This window comes from Anomaloglossus baeobatrachus, chromosome 2, assembly GCF_048569485.1.
Source record: "Anomaloglossus baeobatrachus isolate aAnoBae1 chromosome 2, aAnoBae1.hap1, whole genome shotgun sequence".
Classification (NCBI taxonomy): Eukaryota; Metazoa; Chordata; class Amphibia; order Anura; family Aromobatidae; genus Anomaloglossus; species Anomaloglossus baeobatrachus.
The window spans coordinates 749895481-749909040 of NC_134354.1; the positions used below are offsets into that span (position 1 = coordinate 749895481).

The window sequence follows — 13560 nt, forward strand, 5'->3', positions numbered from 1 at the left end:
ACTTTTCGTTGTGCTACACACAGAGAGGGAGATGTCAGGTTTAGGAAGGTTAGAAGACTGAGGGAAAAGCAGAAGTTCAGTTTTTGAAAGGTTAAGTTTCACATAGAGAGCAGACATGACATTGCAAACTGCAATCAGGCAGTCACTTGTGTTCTGTAGTACAGCGGGGGTGAGCTCAGGGGATGAGGTGTATAGCTGTGTGTCATCAGCATAAAGATGGTACTGAAAGCCAAATCTGCTGATGGTCATTCCAATTGGGGCAGTGTAAAGGGAGAAAAGAAGAGGGCTAAGGACTGAACCTTGAGGGACCCCAACAGTGAGAGGAAGAGGAGAAGATGTGGAGCCAGCAAATGATACGCTGAATGAGCGGCCAGAAAGATAGGAAGAGAACCAGGAAAGCACAGTGTCCTTTAAGCCGATAGAATGGAGCATAGAGAGAAGGAGATGGTGGTCAAAGGTGGCAGAGAGGTTAAGAAGAATAAGCAGAGAGTAGTCACCGATACGTTTTGCTGTCAGTAGGTCATTGGTCACTTTGACAAAGGCAGTTTCTGTTGAGTGTGAAGGGCGGAAGCCAGACTGTAAAGGATCTAGAAGAGAGTGAGTGGAAAGGTAGCGAGTGAGACGAGAGTAGACCAGGCGCTCCAAGAGTTTGGAGATAAAGGGGAGATTGGAGACTGGTCTGTAGTTGCTTGTGCAGGACGGATCAAGAGAAGGTTTTTTTAATAATGGAGTAATGATAGAGTGTTTGAGGGAGCAGGGGAAGATACCAGAAGAGAAAGAGAGATTGAAGATTTTAGTTAGGTGAGTAGTGACAACCAGAAAGAGGGACTGGAGAAGGTGTGAGGGAAAGGGATCAGTAGGGCAAGTGGTAGAACGAGAAGAAGAGAGGAGCCTGGCGACTTCCTCCTCTGCGACTGGGTCAAATGTGGCAAGTGAGCTGGATGGGATTCACAATGCTTGGTGGCTGGGAGCTGATCTCTCGGCAGATGTTTTCTATTTTCTTTATGAAATACGAGGCCAGGTCATCAGCATGAAGGTCTGTGATTGGGGTCTGTACTTTGGGACTGAGGAGGGAGTGAAAGGTGTCAAAGAGCTTTTTTGGATTGTTGGATAGTGAGGAGATAAGGGTGGTGAAGTAGGTCTGTTTGGCCAGGTGAAGGGAAGAGTTGTAGGTCCTTAACATGAACTTGTAGTGGATGAAGTTTTCTGGTGTGTGGGTTTTCCTCCATAGGCGTTCGGCACTCCTAGAGCATCGCTGGAGAAATCGAGTTTGGGATGTGAGCCAAGGCTGTTTTACTTGGTGTTTGGAGGTTCTGAGGGTGAGGGGTGCTACTTGGTCCAGGGTGCTTCTGAGTGTTTCATTGTAGTGGTTTACAGCCAGATCAGGACAGGAAAGTGAGGAGATAGGGGACAGTGATGAGTGTAGAGTCTAAGTGTCTGAGAGTCAATGGCCTGTAGGTTTCTGAATGTGTGATAGGTGGGAGTGTGCTGGGGCGGACGAGGGTTTGTGAGTTTGAAGGAGAGGATGTTGTGGTCAGAGAGGGAAAGAGGTGAGTTGTCAAAGTGAGAGATTGAGCAGAAGCGGATAAAGACCAGGTCAAGGGTGTTACCATCTTCATGTGTCTCAGAGGATGAGAGTTGTGAGAGGCCGAGGGAGGTGGTGAGAGATAAAAGCTGGGATGCAGATGGGGAGGAGGGGCTGTTCATGGGGATGTTGAAGTCTCCTAGGATGAGGGTTGGTAATTCAGAGGACATGAAATGCGCCAGCCAGCCTGAAAAGTGGTCAAGGAACTGGGTGGGTGACCCTGGTGGACGGTATATGACAGCAATTCTGAGGGAGAGGGGATGGAAGAGCCTGATGGTGAGGACCTCGAAAGATGGGAATGAGAGTGATGGAGCTGGGTGGATGACCTGCAAAGTGTATTGTGGAGACAGGAGTAAGCCGACTCCACCACCATGTCTGTTTTCAGGTCTTGGTGAATGGGAAAAGTGTAAACCACCATGAGAAACGGCAGCAGGGGAAGTAGTGTCAGAATCCTGAGTCCAGGTTTCAGTGAGGGCTAGTAGATTAAGAGAGTTATTGAGAAAGAGGTTGTGGATGTAAGGATGCTTGTTACATACAGACCGTGGATTCCAGAGAGCATAATTAAAAGAGGGAAATGAGGGTGTACAACTAATGTCAATGAGGTTAGCAGGGTTTCTGTGGGAGGTGGGGGAGGGGGTAAAGTTAGCATGGGGTGGACCGGGATTAGGAGAGATATCGCCTGAGAGAAGTAGCAGTAACAGGAGAAAGGTCAGATGGTTTTTGGACTTGTGGCATGGCTTTTTCTGCAAGACCCTGGAGCATGATGGAATAAGATTATTCAGATAGGTGAAAGGAGCCTGGGAGCTGTACATAGGAGAGGGGAGGAGAGGGGGGCTGATGTGGATGAGTGGTGATGGAGGGGGGACAGGGCGGTGAAAGTGTACAGTAAAAGCATATAGAATGATAGATAAAAATAATGGTCATGGTTGAAACAGAAGGTGTCAAAGAGTAGTTTACCTGACTCCTGCCCTGACTAAGTGCCATTGAAATAACTGCCCAGCACTTAGCAACGATGGCACTTTGATAAGATGGCACGCATGCAGCACCCCACACAGATGCACCCCTTAAGGAGCACACAAATATATAGGGCAGACTAGAGGAATAGGTAAGGGGGATTGTGGGTGCTCAGCTTGTTAAGGAAAATTAAGAAATGCTGATCACACCAGGGAATGATTAAGGAATCAAAGGAAACAAGACACTTGACACCTGGCCTGACTCCAGTCTTATTTTAAAAACTTTTTATTTTTTTTACATTTTTTATTGATTTTAGTATTCTACTAAGGGGACATTATGCCAGCACTGTCCGATTACGTCTGCTGATCACACCAATGGTGCAGCATCAGAATCTCTCTGAACAGCAGAAATGCTGTTCTCCTGTGAGTGCCGCCTCTCTGCCGCCATTCACAGGAAGTGAGTCATGGCAGCGACAGGGGCAATCATCTGACCCCCGGCTCTCATAACAACCCCTTTTGGTGCCCATGTGGCATTTTTGCATAGTTTTTTTTTTTTTGCACCAAAAACCAGAGTTGGCTGGAAAAACACATTGTATAATATGTACGGTACGTTTTTGCTTGCAATTTTCTTATTCATCAGAATTGGCGAAAAATGTGTAAAAAAACTGCTGAAAGAATTGAAATGCTGCAGATATATATATATATATATATATATATATATATTATACATATATACACACACACACACACACACACACACACACGTAAGAATACTGGTACTGTAAGAAGAGGTTTTTTTTTTTTGCACAGCAAAAATGCAACATGTGAACAGATACTAAGGCCAGGTTCACATCGGGCATATAAGAAAATCGTTCAAAGTTTCAACTACTGCTTTGGTATGTGTTGGTGCTATATAAGCAATTGGAAATCGATTTGAAATATGTTGTAATTTTCCTTCTAAGAAAAACATTATTGTTTTCCCCTGTGTAAGTATGGCGTCTGGAAGAAAAATTGATAACATTCATGCCTTATTCTTAGTTTTCCATTTTCAAAATATCTGCATGCTCTGAAAGATCGGAAAAAATTGTAATCTGAAAAAAACAAAACTGCTCTGATCATGTCCATCAGGCTCCAGTGCACAAATGCCTACGGCGTATCCGAACACTTTCTTACAACCTGTGTCACGTTTAATTCACTAACGAAGCAAAGATATTGAAAATGGTGAAGAATGGAAAAAAATAGTCTATTAAAAAGTTGCTTCTCACAGAAATAGAGCCTCTGCTCATTACAGGTGGTATGAGGTAGTGATGAACGAGCACTACCATGCTCGGGTGCACAGTACTCGTAACTAGTGATGAGCGAGCACTACCATGCTTGGGTGCACAGTACTCGTAACTAGTGATGATCAAGCACTACCATGCTTGAGTGCACAGTATTCGTAACTAGTGATGATCGAGCACTACTATGCTCAGGTGCTCAGTACTCGCAACTAATGATGAGTGAGCACTACCATGCTCGGGTGCACGGTACTCGTAACTAGTGATGAGCGAGCACTACCATGCTCGGGTGCTCGGTACTCGTAACTAGTGATGAGCGGGCACTACCATGCTCGGTACTTGTAGCAAGCAGTTGATTTCTCGGATGGGCGTGACTCGAGTACAGTGGAAATCAATGGGGAACTCTAGCATTTTTCTGGTAAATCTTCTGAATTCCATCCGAGTGTCCAACTCTTGGTTATGAGTACCGAGCGCCTGAGCATGATAGTGCTCACTCACCACTAATGTCGGTTATTGCATTTCAGCTCCATTGAAGTGAAAGGAGCCGAGCTTCAATACCACACAGCCCCTGGTCAGAAAACAGCCATAATTTCCTAAAATTGGATAATTCTGTTAATAAAGCTGTGTAAACTGGCTAAATAAATCTACACAAAATCACGAGTCAGGAGGAAATGACCTTAAATTTCTTCTTTGCATTTATTTTTAAACCCTGAAACAGTTGCAAGCCCCCTCACAGAGGAACCGCAGTGTCCTGCCGGCACCGTACGCTTCTCTTCAGCTCTGGTTTTCATCCTCCTGAACACATCAGATACTAAACCGTGATCTGAAGAACATATCAAAGCACTTTGTTTTGGTTTTTTTTTGCCCTGAAGAAATGTCACATGCAAGAATCTTGTAGATCAAGTTTCTGCTGTGAACTCAGGACTTGCTTTAAAAACTACAATTGAGCAGATGAGCGAGCAATAAAAAGGAGCAAATTTACTAATGTTTAAGGGGGTGGGGGATATTCCACTTAAGGAGGGGGGGATTGGCAAAAAGTCACAATTTGTAGTTCTTGATACTCAATGCAAAATCTATTCCCTCCCTTCTACCATGTAGCATTTATAATAGTGAAGTCTTTTCGTTCGTGCCAGAAGCCTATGGATCTCCTTATGCACCAGAAATGGCCGACTGCTCTATCTTCACCCCGATAGCCACAGCCAAAAATAAACTGACACAAAAGGATGTAGTTATTTTATTTAAATATAATAAAGCACAACTAGAGATGAGACTAGATGCAGAAGACTGTACAGTCATGAGAAAAATGAAGTACACCCTCCACCCCTCTGGAATTCTATGTATTTACGAATCAGGACAAAAAAGAAATTGGGTCTTCATAAGGTCTTAAGACTTGGTAAATGCAACCTCAGATGACCAGAGACATCATAAATTACATTGTACCATTATCATTTATTTTATTTTTTCACAAAAAACTTGTTTTAGGCCAAAATGCAGGAGCATAGTGTGAAAAATTATTATATGCCCTTAGGAAATTAGCTTTTTTGAATCTTGTTCAAGGTACCTTGTGGGCCAGAATGTGACTCTGTTCACTTGCATTATGATGTGAAGTAGCAGCGGCACTCGTGGATCTTCGGGTGAATGACCTGTACTGTGGCCATAATCGATGGGTAGTCTCAGCCCATAGCAAAATCTCAGCACGAAAATAGACGAAAAGCAAGTTGCACAGGTTTTTTTGGCCTTGCAACATGTAGGTGATAAAGTATATGTGATAAATGTGGAGGTCTGACTATAGATCTCGAAAATAGGACTCCAAAACTCCCCAAGGAATGGAATAGTGCAACTGCAGGCCAAGTGCTCGCAAAGACAGTGAATGGAGAAGTGGTAGCAGGTGTGCATTACTGCTTCATTCCCCCAGGATCACAAGTCTCTGAAGATCCTGGCTCTTGTGGTCTCAGTATTCATACATTTATGACTCATTCCGAGTTGGATTGTGTATTGCGGCTCATCCCTATACAGTGTGTCCACCCATATCCTGTCCACCGCCATTAACTTGAGAACGGCGGCAGCTTTAGGAATAGAAGTGGTGTCTAGGTATAGTAAAGTAGCCATGCGCTACGCAATGAAACTACCTATAGCGCCACCTGGTGGAAAACAACGGAGTTAGCATTTTTATCTCGAAAACGGAACAAGATAGAGAAAAAAAGTGAATTACAAAGTTGTAGGGCATCATCAATTCAATACAAATCTACACCTTGCATATAGAAATGCTATGATTAGAACGTGTAAAACTCACAAGGCTGCGGACGTGAAGTGATACCTCCTGGAGACCTTCCTACAAGTCATTGGGTATGTGGCTGTGTGGAGTGGCCTCCACGCTCACCTGACCTGACCCCATTGGACTTCTTTCTGTGAGATCACATCACACAGCAGGTGTATGCGACCCCTCCACCAACATTGCAGGACATACGACCACGTATCACAGATGCTTGTGCAAACGTGTCACCTACCATATTGCACAACGTGCAGCAAGATACAGTATGCTGTCCAGAGTCCAGATGTGCATTGCAGCTGATGGTGGCCACTTTGAGCATCAAAGTTAAATGAGCGCCATATACGTGCCAGCATTCAATGTTTTTTTTTGGGGGGGGGGGGGGTCATGGGTTTCATATCATAGCATTTCTGTATGCAAGGTGTCGATTTGTATTAAATTGATGATGCCCTGCAACATTGTAATTCACTTTTTTTCTCTATCTCATTCCGTTTTCAAGATAAAAATGCTAACTCTGTTGTTTTCCACCAGGTGGCGCAATAGGTGGTTTCATTGCGTAGCACATGGCTACTTTACTATACCTAGACACCACTTCTATGCCTATAGCTGCTGCCGTTCTCAAGTTAATGGCGGTTGACAGAATATGGTTGGACACACTGTATAAGTAAATGCTGCAGCACTAGGCACAAACAGTCTAAAGAGTGGCACTGTTTCTGTATTTTCCCAACTGTGGAATTGCAAGTGAACCATTCTTAATATATAGTGGGTGAAATAAGTATTGAATATGTCACCCAATTTCTAAGTAAATATATTTGTAATGGTGCTATTGACATGAATTTCTCGCCAGATGTCGGTAACAACCCATCCAATCCACACAGGCAAAAAAAAACAAAGCAAAAATGTCCATAAATTTAGTGATGTGTAATAATGTAAAATGACACAGGGAAAATGTACTATACACATGAAGAAAGAAAGGTGCAAAAGCCATAAAAAGTCATGACACCAGTTAAAATATATCAGTAATTAGAAAGCAATCCTGCCACTTAGTGAAAAATAATATCAGCTGGTTTAACTGATGGCCCATAAAATAGTGTCTCATTACCTAGGTGCCACACAAGAAACATCTCATAAAGGGTAAAACCAGTGAGCAGTCTCAAGGTTATTGTTGCAAAACATACGGATGTCATTGGTTACAGAAGAATTTCAAAACTACTGAAGGTTCAGTGAGCACTGTTGGAGCCATAATCCGGGAGTGGAAAATACATTATTTCATCATAGTCCGGACACGACCAGGTGCTCCTGCAAGATTTCAGACAGAGGAGGGAAAAGAATTATCAGAAGAGATGTCTAAGAACCAAGGACCACCTTCGGAGAGCTACATAGAGACCTGGAATCAGCAGGTACAATTGTTTCAAAGCAAACAATAAGTAATTCACTCAACCTCCATGGGCTGTATGCACGCTCAACACGCAAGACTCCCCTGCTGAACAAAAAGCATGTTCAAGCGCTTTAAAAGTTTGTTCAACGACATTTAGACAAACCTGTGAAATACTGGGAGAATATAGTCTGGTCAGATGACACTAAAATTAAACACTTTGGATGCCATAATACACCATGTTTGGAGGCCAAAAAGCACTGTATATCACCCCAAAAACACCAACAACAGTGAAGCTTGAAGGTGGCAACATCATGGTGTGGGGCTGTTTTTCAGTATACAGCACTGGCAAACTTCATATAATTGAAGGAAGGATGAATGGAAAAATATACTGAAACATTCTTGATGAAATCTGCTGCCATATATCAGAATGATGAAGATGAAATGAGGGTGGACATTTCAGCGAGACAATGATCCCAAACACATAGCTAAGAAATGATTATGTGGCCAAAAATGGTACCAATAAAATTCCAACTCATCCCGCAAAAAACAAGGCCTCACATAACCCTGTCGACAGAAAAATTTAAAAAAAAAAAAAAAAGAAGAAAAATAAATAGTGATGCAAAAAACCTTTGATTTGTAAAAAAGTTTTTTCGTGCGATAGCCAAATCTAAAAAATCCCCTATATAAATCTGATATTGCTGTAATTTTACTTATCTGAAGAATTCCCAAACCCTATCCCTTATACCGCAAGCTTATCGGCGTAAAAAATAAATACAGCCAATAATTCAACTGCTGTTGATTTGTTAATTCTGCCTCCCAAAGATTGCATGTACGGTGCGGCTCATATTTATCCGACACTCTATGCTGAGCGCTTACATTGGGGTTTCTGTATATATCTCTGAAACATGTAATTCAGACATAATTCCCAAAGGAAAATTCACTCTAATGAGGCAGAACTCCCGTCTGGCCTGCGATCCGGCGGTGTTCATCTTTTTAAGCATCTTTTTTAGGTTTGCAGAAAAGTGCGGTCATCAACATTTTTGTTCACCTTTCAAAAGACGGAAAGTGCTGAACAGAGGACAAACAGAGTCCAGAATAACTCTTCAGCCTCATTAGTGAATGGATGCCTTGGGGGTTTCACCTGAATCTTGTATTTCAAAAATGTAGATGGAAACCTCGATATACTGTAAGTGCTCAGCATAGCGCACAAGATAAATGTGAACTGATTCGAAAATGTTCTCTACCCCAAGTTGCAACCAAATAGCATTCAACTCAACCCACAAAAAAACAAGTCCCACTCAGGTCCGTCCTCTGTTAATGGAAATATAGGGGGCTTACACATTACTGGAAGCACAAAGGCTCTGTACAAGCATGATGGCTCCAACCAAAAAAAGAAATCCAGCAAAATCTGCGCTCCCAAATTCAAAATGTCCCCCCTTCTGAACACCCCAATGTGCCTAAACCAGTTAATATTCATATATTTGACATTATTTTAGTGAGGAAAGCCCGCCTAATTTATGGGGCGTGTGTCTATAGAAGGACGAGCTGGACACAATGTATGGGAACTACAATGTACTGGGCACAACAAGGGCTTATTATCAATTTTTAATTCTACAACATTCACTGTGTTTGACTCCATGGGTGTTCTCCAGAGACAAAAATCAAGAAATCCCATAGGTGAATTTCCAGATGGGTGCAATTTAAAAAATGAGGTCACTGGGGGGGTTTCTGCTTTTCTGCCATTTAGGGGTTCTGCAAATGGAATTCTCAAACTATTGTAAGAAAATCTGTGCTCAAAAAGCCAAATGACATTCCTTCCTTCCTTCCCAAGCCCGGAAGTGCGGCTGGTACTCTACAGTCAAATATTGGGGCCTAATTTATCTATTCCCGTTGTGAAAATTAGACATCTGGGGCTAAATCCATTTTAGTGTTAAAATGTAATTTTTTCTTTCTTTGCTGCCCAATAGTATAAAATTTTGTCTCACCCCTGTGCTGTTATTATGCTTAGTGCACCCCTAGATGAATTCATTGAGGGGAGCAGTTTTTTAAAATGTTGTCACTTGTGGGGAATTTCTACTGGTCTGACATCTCAGGGGCTCTGGTAACGTGACATGGCACCCGCAAACCATTCCAGCAAATTCTGGTCCAATATGGAGTGCCTTCATTTCTGAAATTTAGGGCACTTTTCCACTTGCATATAGCTTCCAATGAGAGAGCATAGGAGGCGATATGATAGTGATTCTCTGCTGCGAGCGTATCACAGCTGTGGAGAAGAGGGAGGGAGCACTTTCTCCCCATCTCCTCGCCGGCCTGTCTCTGCGTACATCGCACTGCGGTCGGATTACATGCGAGTGCAGTGCGAAGTTTCACATGCTCCCATAGACTTGTATGGGGGGGTGTGAGCCGAGAATCGCTGCCAAACTCAGCATGCTGCGATTCATTCTGCATGCCGTTATAGCAAGAGAAATCAATCACAGATGGACACTGCCCCCATGGTTTTGCACTAGAGTGAGAGCAATCCAATGTTTTCCCGAAGCCTTACACTGCACCTCAAAAGTAGCTCCCGATTACATGAAAAATATTGGCACACTCAGGGAAAATTACAAACTTTACAAATTTTAGCCCTTATAAAAATTTAAAACTTGGGCTAAAGTAACATTTTAGTGAAAAAAAAAAGTAATTATTCTTTCTTCACTGCACAAAAAGATATAAACTGTGACACACCTGTGATGTCAATATGCTCACAGCACCCCTAGATGTATTCATTTTGGGAGTGTAATTTGCAAAATGGGGTCACTTATGGGGGGGGAGGGGGGTTCTGCTTTTCTGGCACCTCAGGGGCTCTGCCAATGTAACACTGCATCCCCAAACCATTTCAACTAAATCTGAACTCCAATATGGCGCTCTTTTCCTTCTTCACTTTGTACTGTGCCTGACAAGTAGTTGTCAACCACATATGGGGGTACTGGTGTACTCAGGAAATATTCTGTAACAAAATGAATGGTCCATTTTCTCCTCTTCCCCTTTTTATATTTAAATCTTTGGGGCAAAAGCAACATTTTAGTGGGGAAAAAAAGTTGTTTTTTTTATTTTCAAAGCAAAATGTTATACAATTACATATTATTCTGTGAATTACCTGTGGGTTAAAATTGCTCATTGCTTCACCCCTAGATGAATTTCTTGAGAGGTGTAGTTTCCAGAATGGGGGCACTTGTGGGGGTTTCTGCTGTTTTGCATGTCAGGGGATTTTCAAATGTGACCTGGCTTCCACAATTTAATCCTGCCAAAATGGGGCTCCAAAATTCAAATAGCGCTCCTTCCCTTCCGAGCCCTGCCGTGCGCCTAAACAGTAGTTTTCCACCTTATATGGGGTAATCAGTGTATTCAGGAGAAAGTGCAAAACAAATTGTATGGTGCATTTTCACCTGTTACCCTTATGAAAATGAAAATGTAGGGCTAAAGCAACATTTTTGTGGTAAAAATGTATTTTTTCATTTTCACGGCTTAACATTATAAAATTCTGTAACTCACCTGTGGGTTTAAGGTATTCACAACACCTCTAGATAAATTCCTTGAGGAGTGTAGGTTCCAAAATGGGGTCACTTGTGAGAGGTTTCCACTGTGTAGGAACATTAGGAGCTGTGCAAACACAACATGGCGTTCGCTAACGATTCCAAAATGCTGCCAATGAGTGGTGTGGGTGGGGCTATACAGAGCTCAGCATTCAGAAAATTTGAAATCTGCAGCAGATAAAACTGTGATTTTATCAAAACCACATCAAGCAGCTCAGTAAGTGACACATCGCTGGAATCAGGATCTCTGCCGCTACATCATGGTGCTCTCAGATGGGATGTGAAAACATGGTGACAAGATTTCGTATAAGTCACTTTCCAGACAAATTGAAGAGACAACTAATATGGCCTGTATTAGAGCATTTAGTGGGATTACTACCCAGTTTTCCAAAATCAACGTGAGTCAGGTCTGCTTCGTATGGGAATATGTTGCGTATTCCTAAAGAACACATTTACTACTAGGAAAGTTGGAAGACAACTACCGTATTTTTCCAAAAATAAGACTGTCTTATATTTTTTTTACCCCCCAAAAAAGCACTAGGGCTTATTTTTGGAGGAGGTCTTATTCTTGGAGAAACACGGTTGGGGGGTAAGTTTACCCCCTAAAAAAGCAGACCCCCCCACTTCCCAGGAGACTCATACTCACCAGACCCGGACGTCTGAGTGGATCCCAGGTCCTTCCTGTGATCTCCGGTGGGTGCTGCACGATGTACTCCCCTGCTGCTGGCTGACACACACACACACACACACAATCACATCATATCACATCACATCCAGCGCAACCGGCCGCAGCGAATGATGGGAGAAAGTCACTTGTCCGGCCGCAGGTCTTGTTCTGCAGGTCCTTGAGCTCCACCGCGCTGCCTCTCAGGATTCTGCCAGCAAGAAGAGATCGGTGACGCTGGATGTGGTGAGTATGTATGCGATCCGATGTGTGTGAGATCGGATGTGTGTGTTTGAGATATGATGTGTGCAGGGGTGCGATCACTGCAGTTCCTCTGCTCGGCGTCTGGGGAGTATAATTACGGGGTGCCCGTTGTGTATAATGAAGTGTCTTGCAGTATCTGTAACTTTTTTAGCTGCATTGGACACTTCATTATTGAGCCGCGACAAGAGCTTATTTTCAGGGGAGGGCTTATTTTTGGAAAAACACAGTACTACAGGTACTGTTGTGGAGGCCATATTGGTTGTCAAAGGACAGTAAAAAGGTTATTGCAAGAACAAAGTTACACATTATTGTTAATAATGCTTTTTAAAAGTCAATATATAAAGAACAAGAATATTTTCTGTAATAAATGAGCAGAACATATCTATTTTTCATATTATATTAGAGAGACACAAAATCATAACAAATAAATGGAAATGTGAAATTTGACAAAAATAGGCCACTCTGGGGGTAAGTTGTAGGATCCCAATAAAATTTAAAAAATGAAGGAGCCAATGTATACAGCACCATGGTTTCTTCCCTTTAAGGGGCTGTGACTCTTTCAGCTTTTCATTCGTACAGTTCTCCAAGGGATTTTATAGGACCAATGGTAATTTGTAGATCAGTGGGGGGGGGGGGCGGGACTTCTTGGCCCCTGACCGATCACCAGAACCTGGCAATTTTATCTCTGTGAGAATAGAGTGTCCGTCCGCATGCTCAACCACTGCTCCATTCATCCTCTAAAGGACTGGTGAGCACAGCACTAAGCGGAGTGGTAGTGACTTGCCATTCGATTCTAATGAGAATAAAAGTACCATATTCTGGTGATCCAAGGAGGTAGATCCCCATAGTTGCATAGGTGATAAAGTCTTTTCACTGGACATGCCCTTTAAATTCACTTGCAGGCATGTACAAAGTAAATGCTGAAACAACCTCAGCTCTTTAAACGGTTTGTATGAAGTTCGTAAGTTATAACTTATGGATATGATCGCTGATAACATGCCGATCGTTGAGGGTCTGACTGCAGAGACGTCCACCACACTTGAGAATATGGCTCTGCAGCACCCCTTTTGTGTGGCGAGGAGGTAGAGTATGCTCACCACCGCTCCATTCTTTCTCTATGGAACTGCCGGACAGTGAATGGAGCGGTGATGCACATGCTTATCCTCTGCAGGGGGTGGCGTGGTGGCAGTGATCAGTGGAGTTTCCATATTCTAAATCTGTTGATTGGTGGAGGAGACTTCGGCTAGATCTTTAATGTCCAGAATAACCCTTCCACAAATTAGGCATCACATTAGTGCACTCATCACTGCAGACGAGTCTAATGTTGTTGGTGCTTTAAAAGATTCCACCACCAAAACAATGGTAGAGCGCAGTCACGTGACGCTTCAGTGGGTCCACGATCAGATAGGCAAAGGTCTGCTCATGAGGCCTGGTTGATGGGTAGCATAATCCATTCTCATCCTGCAAAGCAAGAAAATAGAAAGTATAAATCACTACTGTCATCCGAGAGTGTTAGAAATAACACACAGTAAGCGTCACTCTCAGTTACTTAGGTCCACTTTTTTCTATACACAGCTAAAGGGATTTATCAAAAGTAT

General features: G+C 42.9%; 1 protein-coding gene across 1 annotated transcript in view; it reads right to left on the reverse strand.

Moving 5' to 3' along the window:
- Positions 1-11005: 11005 nt before the first annotated feature.
- Positions 11006-13560, reverse strand: part of CFAP300 (cilia and flagella associated protein 300) — a 105604-nt gene continuing 103049 nt past the window's right edge. The window contains exon 7 of the mRNA XM_075337469.1: positions 11006-13423. Within this exon, the coding sequence (XP_075193584.1) occupies positions 13298-13423 (126 nt within the window). The 3' untranslated portion in view covers positions 11006-13297. The remainder of the gene's footprint in view (positions 13424-13560) is intronic.